At 34.4% G+C, this 14,339-nt stretch overlaps 1 protein-coding gene across 2 annotated transcripts; it reads left to right on the top strand.

Annotated features, from left to right (window-relative positions):
* Positions 1 to 1,412: 1,412 nt before the first annotated feature.
* Positions 1,413 to 11,957, top strand: LOC148654911 (troponin T, fast skeletal muscle-like). 2 transcript variants are annotated; one of them, XM_088644852.1, is made up of 10 exons: positions 1,413 to 1,432; positions 2,573 to 2,594; positions 3,624 to 3,684; positions 4,782 to 4,898; positions 5,540 to 5,617; positions 6,826 to 6,939; positions 7,237 to 7,349; positions 7,818 to 7,908; positions 8,934 to 8,977; positions 11,445 to 11,957. In XM_088644852.1, the coding sequence occupies exons 4-10, from the start codon at positions 4,800 to 4,802 to the stop codon at positions 11,497 to 11,499; spliced, it is 594 nt and encodes a 197-aa protein (XP_088500978.1). In that variant the 5' UTR covers positions 1,413 to 1,432; positions 2,573 to 2,594; positions 3,624 to 3,684; positions 4,782 to 4,799; the 3' UTR covers positions 11,500 to 11,957. The 2 variants fall into 2 exon arrangements, with proteins under 2 accessions (XP_088500978.1, XP_088500977.1); XM_088644851.1 differs by lacking the exon at positions 1,413 to 1,432 and adding an exon at positions 2,352 to 2,366.
* Positions 11,958 to 14,339: the final 2,382 nt, after the last annotated feature.

Genomic DNA, 14,339 nt, shown 5'->3' with positions numbered 1-14,339 from the left:
TGAACATATGAGATTCAGTGACAGATAAAAGCCATAATTGCCCAGAATATACAGTATTATACATTTCATATTAAAACATATTAATATTCCAAAATAAATATCCACAGACAAACATTCTTTAGTCTTGCTTCTTTTGTTTAAGATATGTTAATGATATAATGGAATAGGTGGATACATATATACTGTATAACATAAATGTTTTTGTACTGTGGAATGCTGTCTCTGAAATTATGGAAACCCCATGCATAATGCACTATTGACTATTGTATGGATTAAAGTATTCTTGTATCAGTAAATTATTCAGTATCTCATCTGATGTAATAATCCTAATAATACGAAGCTTTGATAATGTAGATAGTAATTGATGATGTAGAGTATCAGTGCACTCTCTTTTGTCTTTTATTAGTTTCACTATGTTTTCATTATGTTTCACTTTTTCTTTTTGTAATAATGGTTAATTAATGTTGGAAGATTTTTAATAATGTATACACTTATATATGTATAATAATAAATGTATAGATTATTCAATTGCTTAGTGCTCAATATAAGATTATATAAAACATATTTGTAGTTTTTCATATACAGTAGTTTGTGACTATTTGCTTGTTCAAAACCATTTTTGGATTCAATATCACAGTGATGTGTTGTTACCTTTTGTTTGAGCTATGCAGCCATAGAGTGTCAGGGATGTGTGTTTCACATGTTAATTCACACAAGCAGATAAGCTTGTATTTGTTGTTAAATTGGGCACTATTCCAAATCAGTAGGATGCAGAACTGCATATTTAGCTTAATAATTGGACAAAGATGACATATACTGATAGTTCACACTAATGATTCAGTAGCTGCAGTGAATTAACTTAATGTCTGGCTTTATCAGAGTGACCAGGTATGCTTAATGCTTTTGTTGTTTTGTACACTTAATATGGTGCTTAGACAATTGGCTGAAAACAGAGCTTGTGGTTTATAATAGTGTGTGCAAACAATACAAGACAGCACTGTGAAATAAACATGAAGACGGTTATGCGCCATGGTTCCTGAGGCCTAGATATGACTACTGCTGCTTAAGGTGAACGCAACAATGCTCATTCACATAATTCAGTGTCTGCCTCAACAACTCCATTGGAGGTGCACATAATAATTGTAAAGTGACATTACACACACTGCAACTGGTAATTCAGCTCAGAGGAACAGTAGACCTTTTATTCACTTAAGATTAACTTTTGGTCTTAAAGCCCCCGTCAAGAACTTTATTTCTGGCACTCTATGGTTTGGACAATATTTATCAAAAATGCAGCTATTACATTTATAATATTCTTTAATTTTATACTGTGATTATTTAAAAATGTTCTGTTTTTCTACATATTAATGGATTTGTTTTTTGTTTTTATGGCATGTGACCATACATGTACAAGAAGAGGCACCAAAAGAAGGTATTTTATTTTGTTTGCAGATATGAATAGTCAATACATCAATCAGAGATTTCTATCTTTTTTAATATATAATTTTAGTAATGGTGCTGTTGGGCTTGCCTTAATATATTAGCTTGTATATTTTTCCAGGTGAAAAGGACCTCTAGATATTCCTTTAAAATGAACTCCAATCAGTTTTCCAATCAGCCATAACCAGTTTTAGTCATGACTCTTTGCTAGTTATCATTTTATTACTTGAAACACACTTGAAAATACTTTGGTTCTCAGATATTAAAAATGCATTAAAAGTAAAACATGAATTACTTTGTGAATCAATATAATATACTTAAAAAATTTGTTGTTGTTTTTTGTGCTGAAATCTTTTATACTTATTTTTTATCTATATGAGCACCATTTTTGGTTTAGGAGAAACTGGTAACACTGCAGACCATAAGAACATCTTCCAACATACAGTACACTTTTTTCATTTGCTACATTTTACAAATTCTATTTTTTTTATAAACTATTGCAGATATTATTATACTGTACTACTGTATGTGTCATTAAATTAATATAGTATGTTTAAGCAAAGAGAAAGTGGACATTGTGCTTAATGTTCTTTTTCTTTTAAACTGCAGAATCTTTTTTAGCTAGTCATGTTTTAACTAGTTTAACTAACTCTGCTGGAATAATTTAGAAATGATGAGAAACAATCATCTTACAAGCAGGAAACTATAAATCATAATTTATCATCCAAAATGCAATATACAACATTTACAATGAATTTATTTATAGTATCACCTTGTGTAATGTTTTAATGAGGTTATCCCCAGACAAATGCATGCGAATAACGGTTTTATTTTGAATCAAAAGACAGTTACTGTTCTTATGTATTTGTACATATTCTGATGTCTAAATCATATTTTATATATTTTATTAGCTGAAGCTGAAGAAGGTGAGTGCTTATCATTTCCTTTTTTATAGACACATTTTAGTTTTAATCCAGTTTCATAGCAAGTGTGTATTACAGTCTGTATTTTCTGTACACAGAAAAATATTTATTACATATATTCAGGATTGTTGCATTTTTTATCTTAATATGCCATTAAGATTTTCAGAAAATCCATATTTGATATTTATTTCTGTATATTTAATTTGCAGATGAAGCAAAACCAAAACCAAAGTAAGTAGTGATATAAGTATTATTTCATAATGTCGGTATTTTAGGTTTGAAGACTACACTAGCACTAAATTATTTGGATGTATATTCTTTATGTTATCAAGACAGTGGTTCCTTTTATTGAATGCATAATGACATGAATCAATCTATATGCAAGTTCGAGATAAGGCAGTGTGTCAAAACCCAATAACAATGATTACTTTTCACCTTACACAACTCTTCACCTGCACTAACTATTGACTTTGTTTCCAAGTCTTTCTACAAAAAGTCTCCAAATTCTTTTTTTTCTACTAGTCTCAACTACCCCTACGATGCCCGCAGTTAACTCTGGACATAGACACATTAAAACACAATGCCACTCCCACTTGTTCATGTCCAACCAATCATAGATTTGCTTGTTACGATTTGAATCTGAAACAAGTGGAGGTCTGTAACACAAATCATACAAGACTCACATTCCTGCACTCCTGATCAGGATTTCACTTGGAAGATGTAAAAAATGGATGGGGATATGTCTGGGCAAGAATGTGTGTGTTTTTGGTGAGGTTTTGTATTGATTATGTGCCCTCCCTTTTTATTTACATGCATCATCTGCTGGCAATATATTATTGTGACAACAATGTGGGATTTGGGAATCAGTATGTACAGTATTTGTGTGGTCTCTGTGACTCATAGAGTCACCACTAGTATTGTCACACTAACCACAAGGATGAGGCCAATAAATCTTCCACTTCCCATCTTATAAAGTTTAAACCAGGGAGCTTTTGCAAGGGCGGTGATGATGTGGTGGACTAATGAATGCAAAGATAATCGGCAGACATGAATTGGGATATACTGTACATGCCTGATGAGAAAGATTAGGTTTGACCTCCAAATGTTCATTGAAAACTTAATTGCATAAAGCTCCTGTGAAACACTTATCTGTTTTTAATAATAAATGTGAGGTTAACATATGTGTTTACAAGGCTCAGTTAAGTGCTTTTTACACTTTGACATATAGTGAAGTTTTAATAACATATTTTCCTTCCATAGGTTTTTTGTTCCAAACATCACACCACCAAAAATCCCTGATGGAGAAAAAGTGGACTTTGATGTAAGTGAACTAAAGGATGTTTCGGTTACTTTTGCATGCTAAAAATTATCTTTATTAATGGTCATCCTTTTCTGTTGCAATATCAGCAAAATCCTTTGCTGTCCTTTTATCGCTTTGGGTATGACAAGTTCAGTTTACATCAATGTTAAGGCAATTTCATTACTACATACAGAAGGCACCGGTGAGCCCCAACAACTTATTCAGAATAAAGAACGTCCACGTGCCATTCTCTTGTTTTCTATATAATGCTTCATGAAGCACTAGATAATTCCAAAATATATAGAGAAAGTAGGTCTATCTACTCAAAAGAGTGTACTTGAGTATACCATTAATTCATTTTCTAACCATTTTATCCAACTGAGGGTCACAGAGGAGAAGAAACCTATCCTGGCAAGTAACAGGCACAAAGCAGGATACACCCTGAATGAGATGCCAATTCAATGAACAGACATACCCAGTCATACCATGCCCAATTTAAAAAAGGGCCAATTAACCTACAACTATGTGTTTGGACTGTGGGAAGAAGAAGATATGAAAGGATGTAAAAGTAACACTTTGAAATCTAGTAGTGTAGTGGATTAAAAGCATCCACTCCAAGTCACAGTCAAGTACAATATACTAGTTTCTCGGATAGTAAAAGCCCACTTCACACTAATTTATTTTTTCAACAATCATAAGAGTTCTTAATTATGTAATGCTTAATGCCGACAGTGACTGTGTAAGAGCCGGCTTACCAGAGCTGTGACGTTCCGCCCTTCCCTGTAATAGCAGGACCACAGCCGCTGGGCTGTGGAGAGATCTCTCTTTAGCTCACCAGGCTGGGTCACTGTTGAGTGACGCTGGAGGCCCGGGTTTGTGTCCCCGATGGTGGGGGGCCGACTTGTGTAGGCAGCAGGCAAGGGCGCCCACCTGAACCCCGTAGCGTTGCAATTACTTTAGTAATTTAATTTAATTAAGTAATTTAATACTAAAGTAGTTTTAGTAATTTAGTTGTTGCAGTACCTCAGTTATTTGTTTGTATGAGTGTGTGAATATCATCCGTCAGTTTTGCAAATATTGTGGAAAATGTATTAATGACTACATTAACTGGGCCACAGGATATCCACAGGAAGCGTATGGAGAAGGACCTGATGGAACTGCAGACTCTTATTGAATCACACTTCATACAGAGGAAAAAGGAAGAGGAGGAGCTCATTGCTCTAGTCAACAGAATTGTAAGTCCTCTGCATACATGTATAAAACATTGAATTTTGGGAAAATAAAACTTACCATAAGTGATCCTGAGTCTTCACTACCAATAAAATCTGGAGTTTTTTTTAGTATAAATCCTAGTTAACTCAAAATTCTCAAGCCCTCATGAAGTTAATGTTCACTTGTTCCAGTCTCATTTCCAACAGAATTATAAAAATTTAAAGCAGCAGTGTATAGTGCTGGATAGTACTGAGATCTTGTAACCATTGAGCAGTGTACATCCTGATTTGCTTCAGTAAAATACCTAAGTTGTTTAGAATGAAAGCTTTAGTCAGATAATTTAAGAATAAGTCTATTGTCAGGTAAGATCATTTTCTACTGTCAATATTTTTCCTTAATTTTACTGTCATTCAAGGAATACAAATGTAAAGCAAAACTTATCCTTGAGGAATTCCATGTTAGTTGAATATGATAGATATTTTCTTTTCAGTTTCTGTTCAGTTTTCCATATGCTATGCACTAACATATTTGAGGAAAAGGCCATTATTTAGGCTCATCTATCCAGCATTACCACCACAATTTAAGAACTTTAAATTGACATCAATTTGAGCACTATTCCTATGTATGTAACTGACTACAATGTGTGTTGTTGGGATTTTCGCAGGAAAAACGCCGAACTGAACGGGCAGAGCAGCAGAGGATCCGTACGGAGAAAGAGAAGGAGAGGCAGGCCAAGCTAGCGGTGGGTGATGAGGCTGGTGAATTTCACCTGCAGTCATGAAGTCACTGCTGTATCGGTTACATTGCAAGTGACAGTAGTGAGTCAGATAGGATTCCATTTGAAAATGTTCTGTGGATTTGAAGAAAACGGATTTATAAACAAAACAAAAATGAGAAAAATTAACTAATGCAAATTTCAATCTCATGTCAATTTAAAAAAAACATACTATAATCTGTATCTATTGCATGTCTGTAATATTGTTTTTAAAATATCAATACAACACAAAAATATAATTTGAATGTTTTAATATTGAATATATTTAATACTGTATTTTATAATTTAGTATATATCCTTATGGTGATTGAGATTAATAGACAAGCAGAACAGAAAATATAAAACGAATAAGTGCTATACACATAAAAAAGAATAATGATAACAGAAGTTTGATAAAGCTGCAAATTATCATTTTAACAATTCTTCATTTGGATTTTTTGTCATGCCCTGAGGCTCCAAACAATATTTTATTTCTCCTGGGTTGGGATTATGTGTGATCATTCAGATACAATTATTCAAATATTGTGTAACGGAGGCGTTCTTTCCGGACCCTATGCAGACAACACAATCCGGGGATGAATGAGGAAACCACGGGGGGAAAAGCATGCAGGAGGCAGGGTGCGCAGGTGTTCTGGGGGGTGAATCCAAGGCAAACAGTCCAAAAGGGAGTCAAAAGGGAAATCCAAGATGAGGCAAATGTCCAGAGCCGGGCGGTCCATTCAAGACGAAGACAAACGAGATTAAAAACAGGAGCGGGATCCGGTGGAGGGGCGGGGGGACCGGGACCGGGCACTACAGGTCCCGGACTCGCCTAGTACAGGAACCAATGCAGAGCCCGGAACAGTGTGAGCATCTGGCTTATAAGGTGGGCTGAATAGGAGGCTGGAACAGGGGGCAGGTGCACAAAATCAACACAGAAGTGAAAGAGCCAGAGTGCCCTTAAGGCGGGGGGACTACAATCGTGACATATTGTCCTTCTGTTGAATAGATGATGGTATCAAGCATCACAAAACTGACCAAAACCAAGATATTTGAATTGAAAGAAAATTGTATGAATGGTAGACAGCTATCGCTATTGTTCTTTGATGAGCAAGGCCTGCTGTTACAGAAAAGAATGGTTTAATATAGAAGAACAGCTATTTAATTTAATTCATTTTTCCTTCTTTTTACTACAGGAAGAGAAAGCTAGAAAAGAGGAAGAGGAACATCGTAAAAAGCATGTGGATGATGCTAAAAAGAAAAAAGCTCTGTCGAATATGTCCTTCCAGTATGGAAGCTACCTTCAGAAGGTAAACAGAAATATTGGAATCATTCAGTTTAGTCAGCTAAAAGATAGGGTAGTGTAACATACAAAATAAACTAATCTTTTAAAATTCTCATTAAATTAATACATTCTATGTAGAATTGTTTAAATGTATGCATCTTGGGATGCACCTTGATTTTAAATGATTGTAGAATGCAGACTGATGTTGTCTTAAAACATAACTTCAAAGAACAGCATTGACCTCAATTTGTAATAATCCAAAGTCAAAATTAACCCCATATTTTTTTTCTTGTTAATTTATTGAAATATAATTTATTTTTAGACTGAGAGCCGAAGAGGTGCTAAGAAGCAAACTGAAAGAGAAAAGAAGAAGAAGATTCTGGCTGAAAGACGCAAAGCACTTAATATTGATCATCTGAATGAAGACAAACTGAAGTATGTTGTTAGTCTTAAACGCTAAAAATATAATAAAACAATAAGCATATTATAGTAACTAAGCTGTGTGATCTTAAAAGAATAAATGTAAAAATGCAAACAAAACAAAAATAACTGTTACAAATAAATATTAATTGTCAAACTTGTCACATATCCTGTAATTTGGCAAAAAAGAAAATGCTGTTCTGTAGTGGTGAAGTTGTTTCCTAAGAATTTGTCTAATAATAAAAAAGTACAAGTAGCCTCCATCCAGCAGCATAGTGCTAATTTAGAGCATTTTGATTAAATTGGAAGTCTTTACTTCTGTGTTTCAGCTGTGAATACCAAAAAAAATCTTTCAAGGCTTTTAAACAGACTTTTCTTTTGCACTATGTAAAGGTAGATAAGGAAGGAACTTACAGAGCTCATATGTGAACACTCAGGTCTTTTAGAAAGCTTTTGTTGATCTCTTTTAATTACATTCAACAGGGAAAAGGCAAATGAAATGTGGCAATGGATGATGCAGCTTGAGGGAGAGAAATTTGATCTTGCTGAAAAACTGAAGCGACAGAAATATGATGTAAGTTGCTTGAGAAGAAATACAGAAGTCAGTGGCTGGTGGTAAAATGTCCAACTGAGAAGTCTCAGCTGTGAGCTTTAAAATGTATGGAATTTAATATGAAAATCAATTAAACATTTTGCTTTGAAAACAGCATTAAGGAAAGTATTGAAAAACATAAGGGGTGGGGGGGGGGGGGGATTTCTTATTTTGGAACACCTCTACTATGGCTTTACAGTATGTCTGTATATTTTAGGAAAATAAAATTTAGAACTACAGTCTCCTGGACTTTTTGTTAAAGAAAAATAGTAAAAAGAAAACCTTATCACAATCATAACACAGAAATTAAACATACCAAAAGCAACAATTCTGAATAGATGGAAGAAATCAGAAAACAAGAAAAGCCAAGAAAAAGAAAAAGCCAGGAGACATTTTTTACCAAATGGATTATAGGCATAAGCTACCAAGTCATTTTGTTGAAACCAATCCTTCTGCCTTTTTTGTTATTTGGTCCAGGTGTTGACAAATTGTACATAGAACAACATACATGTAACAAAAATGTGAAAAGAGGAGTTTTTGTGAAAGAAGTTAGTAATGATTTTTGTTTAGAACAGCTGGGTGAAAATGGATTTGTCTCTTGCTATCGCTCCTGAGCTTCAGTTAAAGACTTCTGTATGTGCTGTACTACACTGTCAAAACTGAGTTTTTCGTGATGGCTTCCCCTTTTATTTTTTCCATTTTATTTTTCCTAATCTTGTTACAAAATGTACAAGGAAAAAAAATAATCCGCTGATGCATCCTAATGTATCACTGAAATAATATACTGCATTGTTTTCACTCAATCAATTATGAAAAGACAAAGAAAGTCAGATAACCGTCAGTAGAAAGACTGCTGAAATAAAACCACAAATGTAGTTAGGACTGGAAATTAGAAATAAAACAGAAGTGGTGCATATTGTTTCAAACTCTGCTACTGTCCCTTTCTGTTAATGTAAACATAGAAGAGAGCTCTTTCTAAAAAGACTAAATCTCTAAATTCCTTGCAGGTCAATCAGCTCCAGGCCCGAATCGAGGACCAGATGGGCAAGTTGTAAGTAAATTTCACAAATGTTCTAGTCACTGCAGCGTTGCCTGCTGTCCAATGCCCTTTTCATAATGAGCTTTAATTTTCAAAGAAATTAGGTATAAGCTATTATCACAGCCATTGCTTGAGTCCCAAGTTTTTTTAGCTAGTTCTTAAAGCACTTAACAAGGCTTCCAGATTAATGTGCTTCTTACTTGGTTCCGTGATTGACAAGCTACACTGCTTATTGTGTTTCAATTAAATGGACTTGGGATCATTGGGTCTTTCTGGGCTATGATGTAGTAGTTATCACACCACAGCTGGAAGAAGGTCACTTTGTTAAGAATAGTGAGGGGCTTCTGACATCATAAAACCATCTCAATACAGTATGTGAATTTATTCTAGTTTTTTTATGGCCTATGAGTCAGATCCTTTTAGCGATCATATTATTTTCAATCTCCTGAGTGTTTTTAAAGCATTTGCATATACTTTATAATAATAATAATAATTGCTTACACTTATATAGCGCTTTTCTGGACACTCCACTCAAAGCACTTTACAGGTAATGGGGTCTCCACTCCACCACCACCAATGTGCAGCATCCACCTGGATGATGCAACAGCACCCATAGTGTGCCAGAACGCTCACCACACATCAGCTATTATTGGGGAGGAGAGCAGAGAGTTATGAAGCCAATTCATAGAGGGGGATTATTAGGAGGCCATGATTGGTAAGGGCCAATGGGAAATTTGGCCAGGACACCGGGGTTACACCCCTACTCTTTTCGAGAAACACCCTGGGATTTTTAATGACCACAGAGAGTCAGGACCTCGGTTTTACATCTCATCCAAAGGACAGCACCTGTTTACAGTATAGTGTACTGGGGCATTAGGACCCACGTGGACCTCAGGGTGAGCGCCCCCTGCTGTTGCTGCTGGAAGAGGTGTCACTAACACCTCTTCCAGCAGCAACCTTAGTTTTTCCCAGGAGGTCTCTTATCCAGGTACTGACCAGGCTCACACCTGCTTAGCTTCAGTGGGTTGCCAGTTGTGAGTTGCAGGGTGATATGGCTGCTGGCACGGTTAAGTTTCATATCACTTATGAAACCGTAGCTGTTTTTTTCTTCAACTGAGGCAGGAGAAAAACGTTTTGAAATATCCAACAAACTGCAGTGAAGAAAGGCAAATAGTATTAATTAGACTGAAGGTATTGGTTGTGCAATCACCAAGAAAAGGTCAGCTCACAGGTATATTCACAGGCGTTTAGACTGCTGATTACGTTGGCAGCACTTTGGTTATATTGAACAGCCTCTTTTGAAATAGCTGTTCTCAGACATGAGGTGATCCATGTGTCTTCACACTTTGCACAGTGGAGTGTTGGTAGTGCTATGAAATTTACATGTGAAATTCTGAAATAATATTCATCATCAACAAATTTCTTTGCATAAATGAAAGCACAATAGCATTTAACTATTAAAAAAACTTGTGCTGTGTTTTTAGTAAAGGGAAGATAAAAAATATAATTCTTCCACTTAATTTATTTTATCCTTAAAATTTGCATAAAAGAAAAGACAAGGGTGAAGGCAAGTATGGCTAAATATAATAATTTACACAAAGCAACACTCTCTGCCTCTATCGAACACATTCAGAATAGGTCTATTCCATTCACATACAGTTTCTTTACACTTTGCTAACTAATATACAGTAGTTTCAGGAAATTGATTTTTTGTTGCTCTGACTGGCGTGAAACATCTGCTACATATCACTTATTGGTCACATATAAAGATGATAAATGACCACAAATTTTTCCAATGCAACTCATTCACATGTATTGAAACTGAAGAGATGGGCTCCAATTATCCCAATCTCTCCAGTTTGTCCTGTGTCTTTTCCAGTTCTGATTAATTTTCAATTAAGCGAACAGTTCTCATTACCTAAAAAAATGGGCATGATCATCCCTTTGCTTTCAGTGCCACTTGATGCTATTTGACTTTTTTTATTTAAAAGGGGAAATTTTATCATTTCTTCAAAAAAACACACAGAGAAACAGAAATGTGGTGTAAATGTTCCAATACTCACAGCATTGCATATGGCTATCTTTAAAATGTCATTTGTAGTTAAATACACACATTTTAAGCAGTTAGATGTGAATACATTGGGGGCTTAAAGTATCATAGTTTATGGTGTAAACTTGTGCAGGTAAAATATGAAGTACATTATATTGAAGAAATGTAAAATGCACCTCTGATTTTGCTTGTTATATGTTCTGTTGGTAATTGTTTAACAGAAATGCTTCCACTCCTGTATTTGACTGATGCAGTAATGTAAAATGTTAAAATACATTTGAATAATTAGAAAAATGACAGTTTTGTAGACATCAGGTATAAATATATTTCACATCACGCTTTGTGTTTTATGTTTTAAAATGGTTTGAGCATCTGTAAAACAATGATGAGAGTGGACTTCAAAGGAGCTTTTCTGTTCTGTACTTACAGCAGCAACAAAGGAGCTCGTACTGGGAAGGGCAAGGTGGGTGGTCGATGGAAGTAACCAGAAAGCAAATTCAGGAAATAGAAAGTTCCAGGAAGCAGAAATCTGTATGCCCTCAGAAGTAACATGGGAGAAGCCAATATCAAACACTGCTGTGCATGGTTTTGTGTTATATTTATTAAAAAAAGAAATCATTCACTTGATATCTGCAAAGAACCTTTTTCCTTTATGAATGCACTTAATTCTTGAATGTTTTCCTTCTAAAGTTTATCATGCTAGTTTTCGCTAAACCTAAATATATACAGTATGTCACTTAACGCAATAAATCTTCCAATGCCTTGAAAATAAATGAAGCCTATTGAGAACAAAAATAAGTTTTTATTATTAGTGGTTCTGATGAAATTCATTACAAAAAAAAAAGTTATGAAAATCATTACAAAAAAAGAAAATGTATGTGTGGGAGCTGTGTTATGTAAAGTAAAACAATAAAATATCTGATACTGGATGCTGTACCTGTGTTTCAGAGTTCTGGTCCTCTGTAAAAAAAAACTCCTAAACAAAAAAAATCATTTAACCCCCTCAATTTTTTCAATTTACACATAAGAAACTATGACTAGAATGAAAGTGGGAAACTGCCTGATAGTTCTATAAGAAATCTAAAAACATATCTGTGAATCTCGATCAAACAAGTAAGCCATGTGTTTCTTAATATTGTGACTTGAAGTTGAAGACAGAAAATGGCCTTGTAGTGCAATTAGTGATGTGAGGTGGTGGGAAAGAGATTGAATGAAATAAGGTGAATGTGACATGATTTGATAACTAATACAAATCCTCCATTTTAACCCAAGGAGGAACCCTATCAAATACTTCATTTTCATCTTAGACAGCCTCCTCTCCTCCAGGCTTGGTGCAAAAATCCCACCACACCCCTTTTGGAGACAGCATGCCAAAAGAGGAGCACAATACTATGGGATATTTGACATCAGCGTGATAGCAAAAACAAAACTTCAAGGTCTGAAAATTCTGGTCAAGAGTAACAATAATAATGGCAAGGAAGTAGTTTAAAATATTAAAATATAAAATGCCTATTAATAAGTAATTGTACATGTATTTCCTTGTCTAATTACAGTAAGTACAGTATCTAGCAAGGCAGGGAGATTAAGGGCGACAGATTTAAAACAGCAAAATATTCAGCCCTTTTGTTCGACAATAGCAATGATAATGAAAGAACTGACTCTCAGTCCACCAGATCTGTCAAATTCAGATACCAGAACATTATCGGCCAGTTTCATTAAATATGGTCTTGAAGGTTTTAAACATTCACACCCGTGCAAGGAACTCCCTTATGTTTTTGTATTAAATATATGCCTTCATTTTTAGTTATTATGAACTCTAATATATGTATTGGCTTAGAGTCTGAAATTTCCCAGGCTTTTTTACAGTTTGAAAAAATGCAATGAAGTATGCCAAATCTCTTTTGTTTTTCCTACATCAACAGTGTGCAATTAATTATTCACTCAATTTTTCTTGTGTATTTTGACCTTGTCATGCAGTACATGCAGTCAATGTGTTAATTTCTACCCTTGATTAATTTCAACTAAAATTATTATGAAAATCCAAATATTAACTTTAATGTATAAGCAGAACATCAAAAAAGTTACATTTCTAAATGCATGATGTTTAATATATTATACTCCAGCACCCAATATACTGTGAACCCTAATTTTGCCCTTCCTGTAATATTTTAATGTTTCTAAACTACTTGATGAACTAATCATCAAACTACTTTTAGAACTCTGTTCCATGAAGAAAATCACTGCTAATTATGATCTCTACTCATGCTACATGCTGTGATATCCAATCAAGGGGCACTTTTATTATGTCTTACTGTACTTGATGTATGCTTTGTATTGTAATTCTACTGTAAAGTTCATTTGTAACTACAAATAGAAGGCACCAGTTTTTGGCTAAAATATCCTTACAAACTTTACAATGTATTTACAGCAGCCCTTAATCCTGAATATAAAACCCCATGACCAGAGGATGCAAACCAACATTCAGAGATCATTTATTTCTATTCTTAAGAGAAGGTGATTCACAGAAGTGCCAATTACAGTATACTGCTGACGAGACCAGAAACCTTTCCTGAACAAAATGAAACACAATTGTCCTTCATGTAACCATATCATGCAATATGAATTTGAACTGGGAGTCAATTAATTTAAATTGCTTTGTGGAGGTTCCCAATTTTTTGCCCAAGTAAGAGTAATTCTCCACAATGTTTCTAACCAGCATTCTTTCATCATCTTCCTAGTGGGAATATTATATTTTAGTCAAAAATGAAACATCTGATGGACATTTAATAATAGCCACTAGAGTTACTGCAGTTGATAGTTTACAATAAGCTTTCTGAGGCTTTTTGAAACTAGCACCTGTCTAAAAACATTTGTGGATTTAATGTACAGTATTTATTTTCAATCTACAGGGTATGGATAGATTGTAACACTATTTCTGAATACACCTGCATTAATTTAAAATTACTAAAAAAAAATCCTTATCACATTTTAATTCCTAAATGTTAAAAAATCAAGTGTATTTTCTTTGTTAAATCAACTTATTTTTGACTACTCAATGGTATGAACATATTTGGAGACTATTATAAATCCAAGCCTTAACTGGCTGACTCCACAGGCATATCAAAATGTAGTACTTTAAAACATGTACAGCACATTTAAAGGGAAAGGCTGATATGAAACTATTGTTTAATCCTGTTGAATTTCTTGACAAATCAAATGCTGCAGAGTTTAACATTTAACTTTTGAACATTCTATCCTAAAAATACTTTGGACTCTAGGTAACACATGAAAATATGTTAATTACCCTTTTTCCATATTGCCAAG

Source organism: Lepisosteus platostomus, chromosome 9 (assembly GCF_059453375.1).
Source record: "Lepisosteus platostomus isolate fLepPlt1 chromosome 9, fLepPlt1.hap1, whole genome shotgun sequence".
In the NCBI taxonomy this organism is placed as follows: domain Eukaryota; kingdom Metazoa; phylum Chordata; class Actinopteri; order Semionotiformes; family Lepisosteidae; genus Lepisosteus; species Lepisosteus platostomus.
This window is presented reverse-complemented; position numbering and strand designations above follow the sequence as displayed.